The 20,556-nt window shown below is 41.1% G+C and overlaps 1 protein-coding gene across 2 annotated transcripts in view; it reads right to left on the bottom strand.

Moving 5' to 3' along the window:
- Nucleotides 1-314: 314 nt before the first annotated feature.
- The window catches only part of ccdc88c (coiled-coil domain containing 88C), a 50,349-nt gene continuing 30,107 nt past the window's right edge, over nt 315-20,556 (bottom strand). Inside the window, exons 20-31 of one of the 2 annotated variants that reach the window (XM_056393439.1) lie at nt 20,288-20,449; nt 19,919-20,196; nt 18,891-19,034; nt 17,794-17,980; nt 17,527-17,672; nt 17,218-17,307; nt 15,627-15,931; nt 9,801-9,890; nt 9,361-9,471; nt 9,127-9,264; nt 8,029-8,267; nt 315-4,951 (exon numbers count right to left, since the gene is read on the bottom strand). In XM_056393439.1, the coding sequence (XP_056249414.1) occupies nt 4,175-4,951; nt 8,029-8,267; nt 9,127-9,264; nt 9,361-9,471; nt 9,801-9,890; nt 15,627-15,931; nt 17,218-17,307; nt 17,527-17,672; nt 17,794-17,980; nt 18,891-19,034; nt 19,919-20,196; nt 20,288-20,449 (2,667 nt within the window). In that variant the 3' untranslated portion in view covers nt 315-4,174. Of the gene's footprint in view, nt 4,952-8,028; nt 8,268-9,126; nt 9,265-9,360; nt 9,472-9,800; nt 9,891-12,286; nt 12,711-15,626; nt 15,932-17,217; nt 17,308-17,526; nt 17,673-17,793; nt 17,981-18,890; nt 19,035-19,918; nt 20,197-20,287; nt 20,450-20,556 lie in introns of those variants that run through there. The other variant, XR_008829361.1, reaches the window with a different exon arrangement.

Here is a 20,556-nt window from a genome sequence, read left to right as displayed (position 1 = left end):
TCCGACTGTCAGCAGCGTGGAGACATTCAGGAATTTATCTACACAAAACTAAATCTACAACACATGTAAGAAAAGTCTGAAAACACTCTGAATGCACTGTAAGATAAAAGTTCATTTTTAACTAGTGAACACAGTCGAAAAAACACAGTGACCTTGAAATGATGAAATACTCCCAATTACACGTTCTTTAACTTCTGCTCATTACTGCTTTGCATTTGTTTTTCTCATATCTAGTCACATACTGATGACCTCTCACCCGCCAGGAGCACCTGCCCTGAGAGTCAAAGGTCAACTGAGAAAGTGAAGCGAGATCATGACTTTATCAATCTTTATTACAAAAAAGCTCTTGGTTGTAATAACATCAGTCTCCTCAGTTACAGTAGCAGTTGTTCCAGTTGCAGCAGGAAATGTCAGTGACATCAGCTCCACGTCACCTTCTGCTTTCACTTCTCTCCTGTGACGCTGAACTGCACTGCTGCTTTTTTTGCACTAATATTTTTCTAATTCAGTAAAAGGTTGCACAGCTGTGCTAAGACACGGAAACCACACACGAGATCGCAGAGGTTTCCATGAAGGAAGACGCCACATTTTTGGGACAGTAAGGCAGGTTGGCAGATACACACACACACACACACACGCAGAAAACACAGACAGGAAGCAAACATACACACACAGACAGACGCACACACCTTCAACAAAGCCAAGAACAGTAATAATGCAAGATGGTGTGATGGTGTTTTCAATAAAAGAGAAATGCTTGGGGAATCTTTTTCCCCACTGTGACATCAGGAAACTGCTGACTCACTCTCACACTCTCTCTCACACACACACACACACAGACACAAATGTCCTGAAGGGCTTTGGGAAATTATAATGCAGAGATGCCTTAAGTGCAGCAACAAAGACGACACACACCAACCCAGCACAGTTAACAGACGAACTACTGACAGCATCAACCTACAGTGTTTCACATCATGTCACTTCATCTCAGTTCTAACATTTCAAAAGGATTAAAAAACAAAAATCTATCTACACCTATTAAAGTTTTACAGTGGAATCACAGGGTTTTACCAGTTTACAGGAATTCATCTGGATCTGTTTTGGTATCAACATTTTCAAGGTCAAGTTTTTTTTAAATGTATCCCAGGTCTTCTAACATGTGACCAGTTTATAAAATCTAACATCATATACAAATGTTACAGGTAAAATAATTTAGTTCGTTGCATATTGACATGTGCTTTTTGCTCAAAAAGGTGAGCAGAAAGGTTAATGATGGATTCCAGTCAAAAAATCTTTCACAACTCCAGTGTTACATCTTGATCATCATCATCATCATCATCATCATCTTCTTCCAGGAATGTTTGTTGTCAGTTATTTCCAATGTAGGAAGCACAGATTTGCATTTACTACAAGCAGCACAGACTACATGTCAGTGGATAAGTGTCCTCATCTCTTTTTCATTAACATCATCATTTATCGTTAAAACAATACACCACATATTTGTAAACTCCCCCAAATGTCTTCTACCAGTGATGACAAAATCATTCATGTGTCTCCAGTGGACTCGTGACTCAGTGTATATGTCTCCCCTGTATGGGTGAGCTTCATACAAGAAGCGATAAACTTTAGGAAAAACAGATTCATACTAAGATCTTTTAGTGAGGAATCTCTAATGTGAGCAAGTGTTGACAAAAAAATTGCATAAGGTATAAGCAGGTTTTTTAAACAAGGGTAAACCCGCTAATAAAAGCCGATTGAAACCTTTTCCAATGTCAGACGAGTTTGTCTCTCTGTTCAGACTTTTCTTTTGACAGACACACACAACTGCAAGGAGTCATCACTTGCACTTACAGAGCGCACGCACGCACGCACGCACGCACGCACGCACGCACGCACACACACACACACACACACACACACACACACACACAGGGGAGGAAGAGTGAGCTGCTAGCCACCGTAAAACAGATCTTTTACATCTCATCCTCAGGTTGTTGCTTCTGTCAGTGTCGGCGCCTCTGTGGGAGACACTTCGCTTAGTGATTGTGTGTTTTTAAAACTTATTTCAGGGCTGCAGCTTCACTCTGTCATCACTGTGTGCAGCATCACTGTGTGGTGTAACAGCACCTGGACAGGTGACAGGTGTGTCTACAGCGTTTGTGCTGCCGAGGTGTTACAGCAGGAAAAGGGGAGAAAATTAGCGTGTTCACCCGGGTGTTGTATTTGGTGCTGATCGGAACCGGAGCAAATAAATACCTGCGTCTACTGCAGAGTCATGTGACCCGGGTGTGAATACCGATTGTTCCCTTTTCCATTGCCTACAAAAGCCTGATGTTGATGGATCTTAGTGGGTTTTTTGACCAGTGGATAATGTGCTGTAGACACATTAAAGACATAACTTATGACAAATTTCAGTTAAATGTGAGTGTAGAGGACTGAGCACCTTTTATCATAGACTGACATGGTAAATCTACATGAAGCTGTCACACCGTTATGCTATGGTGCTATGCAAAAGTTAATGTGCACCAAAGTCAGAGACTCACCAGAGACACTTGGATGATGTTGTTTTCATTACATAATTACAGCGAGGACAATCTGCCCAACTCTCAAATTCTGCTGCCGAGTTAATTCACTGCATGAACAACTCTAACGACTCGGATCACAGTGGCTCTGGATTCAAGCCGAGTCTCTCCCCATCGCTGTTGTGCAGTGTCTACAACTGTCTGGCTAACGTAGCGTGCAGCAGTACACCCCAACCAAAACACAGTGGTTTACCCAGCGGTGTGTGTATGTGTGTATGTGTGTGTGTGGATGTGAATTAAGTCCAGTTCAATGGTTTAGCGAAGCCACATCCAACCCCCTCAAGGACAATGCCTGTGTCTGTATATATCATTATATATATGTGTGTGTGACTGTGTTTTTGAAACTAGTGTTGGCTCGGGTAGAGCAACATTTCCAGTAAAGTGTCAGAGTGTTGCATGCTGGGATAGAATCTAAAGATGGAGGAAGAAAGACTGTAATTTAACTGGGAGGGGCCCTCCATCTCTGTCTTGTTTATCTATTCATCCTCACTCCATCACTCCATTCGCCTCTATATCTGTCCCTTCATCCTGTCCACCGCTCTCCACATCCCAGCATCCCTCTATTTATTCTAACTCACCCTTTTCTCCTTCACATGCTTTGTCTCTCTCTGCTTGAATCCCTCTATTTCCTCCTTTCCTCTCATCTTTTCCAGTGTGTTTGTTCTAGATAGTGGAGGAGAGGAAAAAAGGAAGGGAAATCTGATACATTCAGTCGCTCTGGTCGTCACTTCACTTCCAATCGTTCTTGGTGAGGGCTACTTCCTGGCATCCAGATAAACATGTGCAGGGCCAGACGGTGTCAGTCAGCAGTCACGGAGTTTCAAAGCCCGTTCTTAGTGTTCTGCTCCACAACCACGCTTTAAGTGTTATGGATTCTCAGACTTCAAGACATCGCAGCTTCCATATCCGTTTCTGTAGGTTTTTAAAATCCAAAATCGAAAAAAATTTTACATCTGAATTATCATCTGGTCAAAAACATCCACAATCCATCTTTCAGTCAACAGTCAGTAATAGCAACTCCATTTTCAAAAATTTGGTGGCTTTGAAATGAAAATCCCATCATATGGGCTGAGGCTATTTGCTGAATCACACTAAACATGGTGATAATAAAAGACGTGGTAATAGTGTTGTGGTGTTCAAGTTTCAATCCTTAAAAAAATCTATCAATCTACATTGCACCCGCCTCTGAGCGATTCAGCTCGGGTTGATGACGGTGAGTGGAAAACGGTGAGTCGAAAATTGACTGCATAGATCCGATACTTGGTGTGTGATGTGACGTTTGTGTTCAGCTCCTTCGCTTCAGAAAACTTCCTGAATGACTGTTTTCAGCAGCTGTATTGGCAGGTGGTGTGTTGAATCAGGTTTGGTTGTTCATCTACAAGTTCATTTCAGAAAATAGAAATTAAAGTTTATGCAGAGATGTTTTAAATGTGCTCGGCCTGTAGACAGTTCCAGTGGTTGATGCTGAATTAGAACAAAGCTTCAGTTTTACATTCTAACATTCATCCACAAGACAAAACGCTCAGCCCAAACACTGATGACTTGTGTCTGAGGCTTTGGACCATGAAGCTCCAGCAGACTGGTTCCTGGCTTTAGACACAGCCGTACTCATACCACACAGTCTGGGGGTCGTTGTTGGGGTCAGGGGAAGCCGGCGTGCTTTTCGGGTGTTCAACAGAGCCGCACCTCGCTCTCTCACTTTCTTTCTTTAAGAGGGAGGAGTCACCTGACTGTCCCTCCCGTAACACATCCCCATGCTCTGAGCCTTCGTTGGCTCGTGGGGTGGGCACAGCCCTGACCGGAGATACCATGGCGACCTCTCCACGGTGATGGTAGGAAGAGGAGGAGCACGGGCCGTTCTGAGAGACAGGAGTCCTCCCTCTTTCCCGCTCTGCGTATCTCTCCGTCTGCAGATTGAGAGAGGATGAGTGGTGGATGGGTGGGTTTATGAAGCTGGCATCTCCGAGCTGATTAGTTGGACCAGCCAGACGAGCAGAGAGCGGTCGTTCTCTAGCATTAGCCCCTCCTCCTTGCCGCCGAACCACCACATCTGATTGGCCAGAAGAACCCTCTTTTCCACGAAAACTGTCTGGTCCACTAGAGCGCAGTAGATCAGCTGAGGCCAGGCTGAAGGCCCGGCTCAGGGATTGGCTGGTTCTCTGGGCGAGGGGCTGGCCCGAGGATGGGGATTGGCCAATGGGCTGGCGAGGTGAAGGCTTCACACTCTGGCCTGGCCTCTGGTTGGATGGTTGTACAGTGGGTGTGACATAACTGGTGGGAGTCACCTGATCTCGACTAGTGGGACCAGAGGGGGCGGGGCTTCTGGTGAAATAGTCAGTCATCAAGTCCTCCCTGCTTCCTGTAGACACCTAGACAGAGAGAACCAAAAAATGGAAAGAATGAATTAGGACAGGAAATAAGAAAAATTAAGCTTTTTTAGGGTGTAGCAAACATCGATTACCTGAATGCTATTCTTTTGCTAAACACAGCTAACCACAGCTACATAATAACGCATCAAATACTTAAAGTGTATTTTATATGTGTTATTTCTATGGACTTGGTAATTAGGTGTATCACAGAATGCACAGTTAACTAATTGTGGCTAAGTTTGGGCAATGTTCTACTCTTACAATATACAAAGCCTCTTAATTAACTTGTTAAGCTTTAATTGCCTTGCTGGGATTTGAAAGGCAGGTCAAAAACTGTTCTTAGGAATTATCATCTTATGACTTTTCCACAGTAAATAAATTATCTGTCTCGACCTCTGGCTTGACCCCTTCTAAATAACTGATTCTGGAAATGGAGGATTGGAGAATCAAAATGAAAAGTGCTCTTAGCTTGAAATTTCCACATTCAGTAGTCATTGAGAAACGGCAGTTAGGGGAAATGTGGAAGTCGAAACAAGATCTTGTAGACTTTTGGGCAAAACTACACATCTGCGGGGCGTCGAGTAGCTCAGTTGGTTGAGCATCCACCCCATATGCAGAGGCTAAGGTCCTCGCTGCGGTTCGAGTCGCGCATCGGACGGCCCTTTGCTGCATGTCATTCCCCCTCTCTCTGCCTCCCCATTTCATGTCTCTCTACTGTCCTGTCAATAAAGGGCATAAAAGGCCCAAAAAATAAAAAATAAAAATAAAAATAAAAAAAAACTGCAGGACAGAAAGGACCTGGAAGGTGTAGCTGACACAGGAGGTGGTGCATCCTCTCACCGAGCAGCATTATTTTCACAAACAGGGTCTATGTAGCGTCATCAGAAGTAAAACTTACCTGTGACACAAAACACAACATCTGGAGTCTAAAAAGCAACATCTGGATAAACCAGAGTCATTTTGGAAACGTGCTGTCGACAGATGAGTCAAAACTTGCCTAAGAAAATAAGACTGGGTCATAACCTAGTGACCTAGGTGACTGTTTTCTATGGAAAGTAGGTAAGGTTTGTATGAAAAGTTTTGTTGCTGGGTGATTTTTTGAAAAAAGGTCTCTACATCTAGCAACAAATGCGCCACATTGGCAGCTCTGCAGGCTGTAAATGCCCCTTAATACAAACTGTTTGTGCCAATTCATTTTGAGCAACGGCCAATGGGGAAACTCCAGCATTCAGACGGCCGACCAATGGTGTACCTTGATCATTCAACTCTATCACTCACTCCATCTGTTCTTGATTTAGGAATTTTTTGACTGACTGACTGACACACTCTTAGATGACTAGAAAAAGCATTTGTAAGCTATGAGATCTGCCAAAGGGAGGGTTGCTAAGTACTGACTATACGTCACTTAGCTGAGGACAGTTATGTAGAAAAGTGGTTTTGACTCTGTGTGACCTTTCATCTCAAGTGACCGTGTATCTAATTCCATTTCACTTCATATCTACATGTAGCATATTTTACTTATTAATTCTGTCTATCTGTTCTGCACTTTGTGAGCAAGCGTGATTTAAATGATTATTTCTGATGGAATGACATCATGTGTGTCTAGTCTACAGTATTAATCACATTCATTAATTCTTTTGATTTAACAATGTGATCGTTATCTGAATCATCCTGTGTTTCATATTTTTATCATGGGAATGTGTTTTTGAAGGCCTCCTCTTTTGTGCAGGATCATCAATAACAATTATTAGGGGTGTTGTAATTCTTTTAGTAAGACTGGGTATCTGATGATTTCACACTCTGGCTCTCTGAGTACATATTTAGGTGACAGGGTGGACTGAAATAGCTGATTTGTAGGCAGGAGAAAAATCCCACAACAGATTAGAGGTGATAAGAAGCACTTCACACAAAATTGGATATGACTTGTAAGTGAGTGTCTGTTGCTCATCTGGAAATAGTCAGTAATTTCCCTTTCTGGCCACCTATGATAAGCAGATTAACCTGCGTTCATTAATAATGACGAAAGGCCAGCATAAATCAAATGTGCAACTCTATAATAAGACAAGTTTTGCTATTTAACAGAACATGTGTCACAGTTCCTTTCTTCATGTGATGTGCAATATGTTTCAGAATCAATACCAAAACATTTTAGAATTGGATTGGTTTCAAATAAAAGCATTAGACGACTGTTTATGGAGTTAATACACACCTCCCGTTTCTCCATTAGAAAACCTCACTTTCTTTTTTATTATCTACATTGAAAAAAAGTCAAATAACATGTCCATGGCTGGTCTCTGCAGCCATGCTATTGGTTTTGTTGACACTACTCTGAACTTGCAGTACAAAAAGTCAATCAAGGAAAACATCATTTTCCGTTCTTCTCTCATGACTGTGGTGAGTCATCTTTCTCCTTGATGAATCTTCTGCTTCATCTCAGAGCCAAACAAAAGCTTAAATCCATGGTAATATTTCTAAAGTTGCTTCCCCCAATCCGCAAAATGATCACTCAAAAAAGTCACTTTTACTCAGGGACAGATTCAGAGCATTAAGTGAAATGATCAACAGAAGCTGGCAAACAAGACAAATCCACTGCCAGGCGACTTACTGCCTCTGTTGTAACATGAACCTCAATCCATTACAAATGTTGAATGGTTCTTTTAAATGGTGTTGTTTACTGGGTGCTCCAGAATCAGCCCTTCAGCTTCAATGATTACAACTTGTAGTTTTTCTTTGTAGTTGTTTACAAGTGTTGATGAGGCTGATCTAAAGTGTGCATGTCTTTAAGGCCAAGTCAGAGCGACTCTATAACCTTGAATTGAATTTTTCTGGTTTGTTAAAGCTGTTTCTGGCGGTAGACCTGTCTGAAATTAGCTCCAGCTGGGCTTAAAACCAGCCTCAAATGCCATCAAGTAATGCTTCATGATTAAAAACCCAGTCTGCTGTTTTCTTGTAAGGAGACTAACATGTTATTTTAAATACTACAACTGACTTTCTCAGAAAATGCAATATATTATTTTCTCTGACTGCACCCTCTGTAGAAAATCAAAGACCAAGGGTTACACACATATGTTTCTTACCATAGGAGGTGACTGTATGTTGCTCTCTTGTAGAAACTGTTCCAGTGTCACCATCTCGCTTCCAGGTGAAGATGGGCGAGTCTTAGTCCTGACTCCGCCTCCACGCTGTGGTTGGGCCCTCTGGGGCGTGTGGTCATACGGGAGGGTGGAGCTACGTGACAGAGTCTGCTGTGAACGGCTGAGACCCGTGACATCATCACTCGAGAGGCTGGCTGAGTGAGCATGACAATCTATTGTGTCTAAAACAGATGAAAAATATTAGTGTTATTACCAACTGAATCTGGGAACCAGCTGATTACTGTATGTGAGACCTGAATGAACTGTATATAAACTGAGTCACTTGGGAGTAACGTTTGTCAGTAATAAACGATAACATTATTCATTGAAGGATGTTATCTTTATTTTTCTAATACTACATCAGATCCCTCTCATGTTTTACTGGAAGAACAGAAGAACAGAAGATTTAGAGTCCCACAGGTCAGACTGAACAGACCGCAGAACTCTTTTGTTCCTCGGTCTGTCAACCTGTTGAATGTGAGTTAGAGTTCAGGTTATAAGTAGGCGTCAGTGCTCCAAACCAAGCACAGAATGTAAAAGTGAGTGATTAAATTGACGTTACTGCAGTTACTTATTTGTAAAGTCTGGTGTAATATATGTTTTTAGTATTTGTTTTGTTTTGTGGTTAAATGTTATGTGTGTGCTGCACTCAGGTTCTGTAAGCGGCGCAACAGCACAACAGACTTACTTGCTGTCAAATTTGCCTTTTGCCTCATGGTGTTAGAACTCGGATGTTATATACTGTTGCCTGCTGCTACATTTTGTTCACCACTACCTATTTTGTATTTGATGGTCTCTTTATGCCAACGTCTTTTCCTGGTTCTCTCTGCTACGGGAGGGAGGGAGAGACGGAGGGGATGCTTGTGTACAATTCTTTGTGTTATGTTGGAAAAATTGTTCTAAAAAAGTCATGTGTGAAACGGTGTATGCCTTGACAAATTTTAGAAAACACTTTGACAATAAACTGAAATCAAATCTGCAAATTTATGAAGTATCAATGCAAATATCCTTTTAAATAAATATTGCTTTAAGCGGATTTACCTCTGCAGTTGACAGGTGAATTGGAGCTGGAGGTGTTGTGACTGAAGTCTGCTGATCCTGGACGACCTCCCTTGTTTCCATGGTGACCAAACATGGAGTCAGAGGTATTGTGGCAAGAGTCTTCATCAAATAACAGGCCTGAAATATTTTACAAACAGTCTTAATGCTTTCCAAACACACTTACTCTCTTGCTGACATCTGAATAAGGTCCTATGTATCAATAGCTCAGCCTACCTCTGGGCCTGCGGCCGGGGCCTTGTCCCATTCTGGAGCTAGAGTTGTTAATTAGGCCCAATGAGGATGACTGATGGCTTGGAGTGGAGCTCAAAGCTTTATGGTTCTGACCTGGGATTAAAAAACAGAGGAAAAACAACTAATTAATATAGAACTCGTTCATTCGAAGTTGAAGAAAATCAAAGTTAAGACCAACTGCCTGAACTCATCCCTCTTACGAAGCAGATGTTTCTTAATTTTCTCCTCTTTTCATTTCACTGTCTCCCTTTTATTTTGAGAAGCCAGAAGCGTAAAAGGGAACAACAGCAACTGACAAATATGCAGACATTAATTCAATTTACATATAACTGTACTCAGTGTCATAATACTCTGTTAATTAGCCCTTTGGAGTGTAATTTTCCATAAATATTATTATCATCAATCATTAACGTATTAATTACCTTGCCCATGTCCATCTTCTCCATTGACACTCTCACTGCTGCCTCCTGGAGTGCTGCTGCGATAAACTCCCCGGCCCCTGTCAGTCAAACCTGCAGACCAATAAGACTGTGATGAAGGACTGATGTGGGGCTTTAACCATAGTGTAAGTATGAGATATAAAACCACAGGAAACACAGTGCAGTGAGCGCGTAGGTATGAATAGTAATCTGTTATTATTCAGTGTACATCTCTGATTCTTATATCAATATTAGTGTTAATAGATTTTAGACTAGATTCCACCCAAGCATGCTCAAATACTTTACTTTTCTTATCACCATCATGGAAGAGGGATCACTGTGAAGGACAGAGCTGCCTCTACAATTCATCATCTAAACTGCAAGCCAATGTAGGTGTGAACATGGATGCATTGAACAGTAACGCAGCATCACTGATGCAAGATACTGAGCTTTTAAATTCAAGTGATGGTTTCCATGTATTTCTAGAAGTCAAGAAAAAATATCTGAACCAACCACTGAAACCCTGTAAATCTACTAAAATATTCAAATCAAAAGCTGCATTCTTCAGTTTCACATTGATGGCAGCAACAGGTACAGTTAGTGAGATTCATAATAGAAAATGTTCTGTGTGGTTTGGGTAGAAGTAGTTTTGATAATCAACAGCCACCATTCAGTAAAATTTCGCTATATATACTGTACATGTAAGACTCTCTTAAAAGACGGTCTAGTGTTTTGTTACACTTCACATGATTTGAAGTGAGACTATATAACTGTTGCTGAACAGCAGTTGTAAAAGGTAGCACTAAAAATTGCCATTACATTGTCATTAGCCACCACAAGCTTAGAAATGCTAATATCAGCATTAAAAAACTGATGTTTAAAAACCCACATAAGCTCATGGTGCTGGAAAAGAGAGAGGGAGGGTAGGAGATGAGTTATGGCAGCAGGCAGACAGTCATGTTGGACACAGAGGCTGTGGGTGACAAGTGTGCAGCAGTTGGTTGCTGTGGGGACCTGACATTGGTGAGTTAATAAGGAAAAGCTCTGGAGTAAAGCTTTGTGCAGCGGACAGCTCCACACTGCATTCACGTATTGAAGTATTCAGACCCCTGCTCTTTTTTAACATTTTGTTTTGTTGCAGCCTCGCTAAAATTATTTAAATCAATTGCCCCCCTCATTAATCTACATTCAATCCTCCATAATGACAAAAACAGAATTATAGAGATTTTTGCAAATTTATTAAAAAGGAAAAACTGAAATTTCACACTGACATAATTCAGACACTTTACTCAGAACTCAGTTGAAGAACCTTCGGCAGTGATCGCAGCCTCCGGTCCTCTCGGTGCGACGTGACAAGTTTGCACATCTGGATTTGGGGATTTTCAGCTGTTCTTCTTTGCAGATCCTCTAAAGCTCTGTGAGGCTGGATGAGGACACATGTTCAGGTCTGTCCAGAGATGTTAGATTTGGGTTCAGGTCAGGAGTCTGGGACATTCACAGAGTTGTCTCTAAGCCACTCCTGCGTTGTGCTTCAGGAAGGTGAACCTTCAGCCCAGTCTGAGGTCCTGAACTCTGGACCAGGTTTTCATTAAGGACATCTCTGTACTTTGTTCCATTCAGTTTTCCCTCAGCCCTGACCAGTCTCCCTGTTCCTGTTGTACAGGTGATGAACAGTGTCCCGCTTCCTCCAGACATGAAGCTTAAAACTGAGGCCAACCAGTTCAGAGAGTCCTGTAGGTGTTTTCATGCGTCTTTCACTGAGGAGAGGCTTTCAACTGGTCACTCTGTAAAAAGGCTCAGATCGGTGCTGCAGTGATGGTTGTCTCTCATCTCTACACAGGATCTCTGAGTCTCAGCCCGAGTGATCATCAGGTTCCCAGTCACCTCTCTTATCATGGACCTTCTCCCCCGACTGTTCAGTTTGGCTGAGAAGCCAGCTCTACAAGAGTCCTGGTTGTTCCAGACTTCTTCATGTCAGAATGATGGAGACCACTGTTCTTCTCAGGAACCTTCACTGCAGCAGAAATTTCTGAGCCTGGACACAGTCCTGTCTCTGCGCTCTGCAGCAGTTCCTTCCTCCTCATGGTTTCTGCTCTGATCTGCATTGTCAGCTGTGAGATCTTATATAGACAGGTGTGTGTCTTTCCACATAATGCCCAAACAATTGAATCAAGTATCATAGCAAAGAGTTTTTCTATTTTTCTATATTTCAGTTTTTCTAAAATTCTGTTTTTGATTTGTCATTATGGGATACTGATTGTAGAAAATGAATTTTCATCATCAAGCATGAGGCTGTAAAAAGTGAAGGGGTCTGAACACGTTGTGAATGCAATGCATCTTTAAGCAGAGACAAACTCACAAACACAGATTTCATTCATACAAATCAAAAACAAAGAACTGCAGACATATGAAGGCAAGCCTGGCTGGAAACAGGAGTCTGTGCACAAACTCACACACACACATAAACCATGTCTACACACACTACTTACTAGTAAAACTGGTTGGCTCGCAACAGCAACATGCACCTGTTTGTGTTCTGTATGTTTATTAGTCCTGAGGAGTGTGCAATGTTTGCATATATTAGTGTTCATGAAGAGAGTGCACAGATGATATGTGTGAAATCCTTAACAACAGTGGGTGCTGGGGGCGACAGTGACGATGATGATGATGATGTGTTGATTAGAAATGATGAGGAGGAGGGAGGAAGATGTTAGAAAACTCCATTGGCTGACATTGAATGGCTAGTGATGACGTCAGCTGTGATGTCAGAGGAAGACCAAAATCGCAGTCGTCTGTTGAGAGAGAAGGAGAGGCGAGAGGAGGAGGAGGAGGAAGAAGAAGGGGGGGGGGAGGGGAGGAGCTTGTCTTGACTTTTACTGCGGAGAAAAGAGAAGCGTTTTGAGGCAGGAGGAGCTGAGTGGGAGAGAAATGGACAGAGATGTGGAGAAATGTAGAGAGAATGATAAATAATGACAGTGAGTAAAATAGTTGGTTAAGAAGTTATAAAGTAAATGATGTCAGGATGTAAAATAACAGAGGCCATGCAAGAGAACCCACTAGAACAAAACATGAACATGGAATTCTGTTGTTAAGTAAAATCATGCATCAGACCCAGGACTGAGATCAACTCACTCTGATTTGAGCAAAGTGTGACGACTGGCAGAAAGCTCAGTGCACAGGAAACAACAGATAAACACAACAGAGACACACACTCAGATGTCAGTTTATTAGGAACACCTGGCTCAAACTAATGCAGTCTAAATGACAGTGCTGTAATAAAGCCTCCTTCATGAGGGCTCTTTCCGAGAGGTGTTGATTCAACTGTGTGAGCATTATACATCATTATCATATCGTATTACATTATACAGAGAGGCGTTTCTGTTATTTAGCCTACCATCATTGATATTACTGGGGTGGGCAAAATAATAGAAACACCCTTCTGATTGATTAACACAATGCAACTTGAGCAGCACCACAAACTGCAGACTATAAAGTTGAATCAACACTTCTCTAAAGCAGTTTCAACCAGAACTGAGCGTTATAACATCCATGGAGGAGGATTCATTGCAGGAATGTTGTTTAGTTTTGTGCCTAATAAACTGCCAGCTGAGTGTATGTAGCTGTACAATAGAGCAATTGGAAAGTTTTATTGTTTCAACTTTTTTCCTTAAGTTAGTTGAGTATGACAACTTCCACATGCCTGTGGACAAATGCTTGTAAAAGCCACTTGTTGTTGAACTGAGAGTGATTTGAGCTGAGCCGTGAGCAGAAGAGTAGAGCAGTTAAACAGAAAACCCATGGAAATAAAAACAGGACCATGCATTAGAACCCAGTTCTACTATTAGGATAGAATGATGAAAAGTATAGCTAGAGTGTAAGCAATGTCTAACACCTCTCGTCATAACTTGGATTAGAGGTAGACCAGTTTCACGATATATCGTAGTGAAACAACAACAATTTCTATTACTGTCATGGCTGTGACTTCATAATCTGCAATCATCCATAATCTGTTTATCTAAACCAGGGGTCTCCAACAGGTGGCTACCAGGAGCTCACCCAAAGGTTCAGAGGATATAGTCTGTAAAAACCATGGATGTATAGTTCAAACTTCAACACAACTTCACTCAGTAGATCTGCTCCAAACAAAGACACTCCCTCCTCTTCAACACCAGATCATTATCTGTCAGTTGTCAGTCACATGAGAAACTTTCTGGTTTGTAGGCAACATGCAATGATAACTCGTCTGATAACAGAACAGATATAAACGACAAAAAGGAAATGTGCCGCCACAGATAAAGTGAGTTAAATGAAGTGTAGTGAATTCTCTATTTTAAGTTCATGTTTGTTGTGTACTTTACTAACAACAACTATCACTGACTGAGGAGCTGATTTATAATCAGATTTAAGGAGGTTTATTTGTAGTGGTGTTCTCATGTCTGTGTGTTCAGGTCTAACTGAATCATGACTCACATTTTTGTCTCATGTGAGTTTCACATTTTTGGTGATATCCAATGTGAGTTTGGATATTGATATTTGATGACTTGTTAAATTATCTGATTCATCTGATTTCAGTTTGAGTGTATTGATCCGATATGTGAATAAATGTAACCAGTAATATAAGACACGAGGGGCTCTCAGCCAATTTTATTTTGTCGAAGTAGCTCACAGAGTAAAAAAGGTTGGAGACCCCTGATCTAAACCAACTATTTTTGTCTCCTCTCTGTTCTCAATGGAATTTCAGTATGCTCGACAGTTGTGTTGAGACAAAAATAAATGTCTATCACTGCGGTCTGGGAGGAATTTTTGTTGCCATGTCGGATTGCTATTATTGCAGTTATTGTTTAAGTGCAGCTGTCCTCTCTTTGTCTCACACTAAAAACATGACAGTCAGTGATGTCCATACATGAACCATGTGTCATGTTTGAAGAACTCTCGGGATGAAGTGTAAAAGTCTCATGATGATTTTACAAAGCCAAGGCACACAGGCACTGAGCACTGCACATAAAGTTGTTGACACTAAATCTAGAGATCCATTTAGGGACTGATATTTATTTTGTTGCCCAGACATAGGAAAAGATCAGTTTTAGGAAAGACAAAAGTTGGAGAAATTTATCTAAATTAATTGATTAATAATGTTTTTTTTCCTTTTTTGTTTGGCTAAAGTGAAAACATGATAATAATGATAATGGAAATATGTGTGAATTCACCTTTGAAAGAAGATTTTTTGTATTGTTTGTGTAAATACATACATTTAATTACCATGCCTGTCAAAAATTTAAATTAGAACTAATAGTCAAAACAAACTTTCACATGGGCTGTTAGTTCAGATAATGCCTGAAAATGTAAATGTAAAATAAATATATCTGAAAATTTCCTGATGTTCGGTCAGAACAGATCAGAAACCTGAAGAACAGGTTAGAGAGTTAAAAACGGACACAGTGGATGTTAACAGTGGTGAGAAACAGAGGTGTAAAGTTACTGTCAGTCATCCAGTCACTAATATGGTCAACAGCGCCCTGTGCAGGCTCAACATGGAGGTGCACCTCATCCAAAGTCCTGTTTATGTCATCAGCTTTGTGGCAAAACTATAATTAAAATGTTTTTAATAGATGCTGTATGTATTTCACAATAATAGACTTTATTTATACAGTTTTCAGCTCTACCATAACCCATAAAGAGAAGAAACCAGAGACACTGGTTTCTCCACCAGTGTCAATATGGAACAAATATTTATTCTGAATGTGTCTTTATCAAGTTAAATTTTCCTCAGATTAAAATGATCCACCTGCAGACAAGACTATAACAAGACTGTGTGTGCAGTGTGTTTACCTCGGCTGATGGGAGTCAGTGCTGGACTCTGGGGTCCCAGGCTTGGGCTGGTGATTAGGTTGTTATGGTTACTGTGAGCGTGGCCACCATCTTGCGAGTCACTTGCCGTCCGCTGGGGAAGAGGGGGAGGTGTCTCAGGGGGGAGGAGTGGGGGTGGAGCCGGTAGGGGAATGTCAGGGGCACTCTTTGCCCGTTCTCTCTCCTTGCCCCCGTCTTTGTCTCGGTCGCCCCCTCTCTCCCTGCTGCTCTCCTTTCGGGGTTTAATCAGTTTGGCTAAAGCTTTGGCTCCAGACCACTGACTCCTCCTGACAACACACAACAACATTATATGCTATGTAGTAACCATAAATAAGCGTATTTACAGTTATGGTAATAATTAATAGTTAGAGTAAAAAAAAATACTTAACAAATATTCCATATTTCATGCAAGCTTGGTGAAAAATGTTAATCACAATCTTTTTTTTCACATGAGTTAATACTGATATCAAGTCAATATTTCTGTTGAGCTTGAAAACTTTCAAACTTAAAATTCCATTGTGGTAGAATGTGAACAATGACTGAAAATCTATTTAAATACAGAAAATAATGTATTCAAAAATAAAAATCTTAAATCCTGTCAGTATAAATCTTTAAAAATCTTGCATATATATATACGGTATGTATAAAAAGTTTGCTGCATGTTTCTAAATCACATTCATCAGCGTGAATTCCATATGTTTGGCTTTGCAGATCAGTACAATCTTATGATCAGTACCATGTCTTGTGCAATACAAAAGAAGCAACAGCATGATGGGATACTAGTGTCTGTTGATTTGTTTGTTATAGGATATAAAGCTGGAAGAAGCTTCTTTTTTCTCTGTTCAGTTAAACGGGTTAAATTGCTGCTGTTAGAATCAATTGTGCTGCACCATGTGCTCTGTATCTGTCTGACTTTTGATACCATTACAAAAGCAAAAGCAAAAACTCAACCACTAGCATATGCTTGGTTAGAAATAGCTTCAATCCTGTGATGTGATCGACTGTTCGTATGTTGCCATGTAACAAATCACCTCTGTTGTTAAAAACAGCTCCTATCAGTTAAGAACTATTTCCAAACTTAAGCCGATTCTGTCCTTCCATGATGGAGAAAGTAATCCACGTCTTTATCAAAACTCCACTGGAATACTGTAATTCTTTGTATTCAGGCATTTCCCACTCTTCATTATCTCACTGACAGTTGGTCCATAATGCAGCTGAAGGATGTTGACTGGCACAAAAAAATTGCGAGCACATCACCCCCCGTATTACCTGGCTCCATATTAAGTCTAGAATTTAGTTTAAGACCTTGACCTCTTAATAGATCAGGCCCCACCTCACATCACAGATCTCATCTATTGGCACTCATGATTTTACTACATTTGTTCTACTTGCTTTTATTTATTTAACTGTCCTTTGTACAGAAGTTTGTTCAGCTCAAGCTGTGTTTAATGTGCTCTAGAAATAAAGTTGACTTGACTAATAAAACCTTTATCTTCATATCATTAAAAACCAAGTATTGAGATAAGTGAAGAGTGTATATTTCTTCTATATAGTGCTGTTAATGATGTATTACTTTTTAGGTGTAGGGTCGTAGAACTTGTACTGGTCCATGATCTTCTCCTCTAGTTTCTCTTTTTGCCGACGAAGAGAGTTCAGCTTATCACTAATTAGAGAGAGAGAGAGGCAGAGAGAAAGAAGGAGAGAAAGTGAGAAAACATCATTCAAATTTACAGTATTGTTCTTTCTGAATCTTTTGTTAAACTGTTTGGATATATATGTATCTATATACATATAACTCTCTCTCTCTATACATATATATTTTCTGACAGCATTTCTAGACAGTAGTGTAGATGGTAGTTTGTGTTGCATTGTGTGCAGTTACATGTATAGTTTCTGTTCCTGGTGATACAACTCTTTGCTCTCCATGCTCCTCTCCAGCAGAGTGTGGTTCTGCTGACTTAGCAGGTTGATCTGACTGAGGAGGTGGTGGTTCTCCTCCTCCAGGTTCCCTTTCAGTCGACTCAGCAGCTGCACACATACACACACACAGTCAGGTCAGGAAAGTAGTAAATAGATAGTGATCCAGAGCTGATGAGTTTGAGGTCAAACACAGCTCTGCTTGTTTCTCCCCGCTGCCTCGTGTGTTTACCTCACAGTGGTTGTCTAGTTTGGTCATGGTCAGGTCCAGGCCCTGGTGTTGCTCCATTAGTGAATCATATTGTGCCATCAATTGAGTCACTTCCTGCTGGGCAGAGCTTAATGAGCCCTTGAGTTCATTCACGCGCTGCTGGAGCCCTTCACTGTGCTCTAAGTGCTGTGATTGGCTCTCTGTCAATCTACAGGGGGAATAGACAAAGTCAAAAAGAGGGGACAGAAATGAGAAAAGTCAAGCATCAACTCATGTAGTCTTAAAATCAGTAGTTCTATGTGCTCCCAGATTCCTCTAACCTTAACCACACTATGGCTACACTGTACCTGAACCTGTCAATGCGTATACCTCAAGGAAATAACTTCTAAGTTGTTTTGGACCTGATACTGGACTAATATTCATTCACCAGACAGGATCAGATTACATGATTTAGGGATGCTGTGATTGATCAGCTGATCAGCTGATTATTAACAGCTGATTTTCATTAAAAATATGTGATAGTTAGATGGGAATTTATGTTTCTAGTCACCAATCACCTTAAAACCGATCAACTGTGGTTAATACTCTGCTGTCTGCGGCTGAGAGAAGCACTGTGTGCTGTGGAGTGGAGTCCTGCCTGGTACGCAACAGGACACCAAAACAAAACAACATGTTGGCCGTGTGGAACTTTTACAAAGTGTGTGAGACTGATATATAATGTATGGCATCTGCAATGTCTGCCAAAGATGATCGGGATCACACAGTATCTCACTCATGGGTGATCGGTACCAGTGGCAAAAAAATGTGATCGCCGGATTCCTAACATGATATTTTTCCAGCACATACAGTGCATGGACCCTAATAATAAAGTTTAGTTGTATATCACCTTTCAAAAACAATGTCACAAAGTGCTCTACAGAACATGAGACAGATATCAAGGGCGCAGCGTATAAAAGATGTCATACGAAAACATTAAAAGGCTAACTGATAAACTGAGATTTTGTAAGTGCTTTAAAAAAAGATAGTGGTCACTCCAGTGCTTAGGTGTTCCAACAGCAGAGCTACAATCCCCTCTAGTCTTAAATATGACGGTGCGACTGCGTGTGAAAATACGATACCTGTTCACTTCTGTTTTTAGCTCTCGGTTTTCTTGCTGTAGCAGACGATTCTTCTGGATCTCCTGGTTTAGTTCCTCCTTCTCTTTCTGGCCACGACCCTCCTGCTCCTCCCATTTCTCCTTCTGCTGCAGCAAAATACAATACCTGCACAAAGAAAGACAGACAGACAGACAGACAGACAGACAGACAGACGGCGCACAGGGGTTATCACAGGGTTGTCTACTTGACAGTGTTTATAATTACATCATGAGCAAGCCTCATGGTTGTGTGTGATTACTCTGTTTACATGAACTTGTGACTCCATGCATCTGTGTTACAGACTATACACTAGAAGTATAAGGAAAATCTGTTGTGCACTATAATGTAGTTACTCTGAGACAAAGTAAATTGCTTATCTACTATAACTATATATACTATATACTATAGCTATTAATTAAAACACAGTGCAACTAAAGGCTAAATTTAGTTATGACAAAAACATCGATTTATGGCTACTAAACAACAGCTTATGTCTCTGCTGAGACAATGGTACATATTAGTTAAAGTAAGTAAATACTACTTACTTTTCTAAACATTTCCTAACAAGTAGGAGCACAGCATCTTCCTGTACAGAGCTCTATATTCATTTGAGCTTCTCTCATTAAAAACTGTTGAAATGCCTTTAAAGCAACAGTTTATTTGTCATGTGACTCAACACAAAGTTTCTATCACTAAAACATAAGTAACATTATAAACACATTACACATCTTTGCCAGGAGCAACAGCATGAACGGTGCTGTTTTTATCTTGTGAGTCTGTATAAAATGGACTGCACTTATACAGCACTTTTCTAGTTTCTTATCGACCACTCAAAGCACTTTACACTACAAACCACATTCACCCATTATAATATTGTACTGATGATAATTGATGGCTGTCGCAGCTGGTGTGATCCCAATGTCCTAGTCATGCGTTCACCTGCGAGCTGAGGATTATCAAAGACCCTGCATCTCAACACTGTCAGCTGGGTTTGTATGGTATGAACTTACTTGCTGTGCAGCGTCCTGTGTTCGCTCTCTACCGCCCTCTGTTTGCACTTCAGTGCGGCGTGTTGACTGATCAACTGCTCGTACTCGTGAGCTTGCCTCTCATGAACGCTCAACAGGCGTTCGTGGTCGCTGAGCACACTCTCTCGACCTCGCCACGCCTCCTCACGCTGTCGCTGCCATGACTCCACCTCAGTCTCCAAGGCGGTGACTTGGCCCTGCAGTACCGCATTCTGGGCCATGAGAGATGCACTCTGAGACGAGAGTGTGGAGTTCTCCACCTGAGAAGTCCATTAGAAATTATTAGAAATCAAGAGTTTAAAAAAACAAACTGAATTTTTCTCAACTTTGTCTGAATGACGGACTTCATACCTGCACTTTAGCGGTCTGTGTGTGTAAGGATGAATTCTGTTCCTGCAGGGTGGTGATGTGTCGCTGCAGCGACACCATCTGGTTGTTAAGAGAAGTGTTCTGGTTCTCCAGCTGTTTGAGCTGCTCCTTCAACAGACTGCTCTCTGTCTGCAGGGAGGCGTTCTGGACAAAATAATGACACCATAAACATTTACTGGGAGAACATTCAAGTACGAACGGGAACATTTCTGTAGCATTAGGACACAGATAATATATAATGTAATACTATT

Source organism: Seriola aureovittata, chromosome 13 (assembly GCF_021018895.1).
Source record: "Seriola aureovittata isolate HTS-2021-v1 ecotype China chromosome 13, ASM2101889v1, whole genome shotgun sequence".
NCBI lineage: Eukaryota > Metazoa > Chordata > Actinopteri > Carangiformes > Carangidae > Seriola > Seriola aureovittata.
The sequence above is the reverse complement of the archived record's forward strand: the minus strand, read 5'-3'. Positions and strand labels throughout refer to the sequence as shown.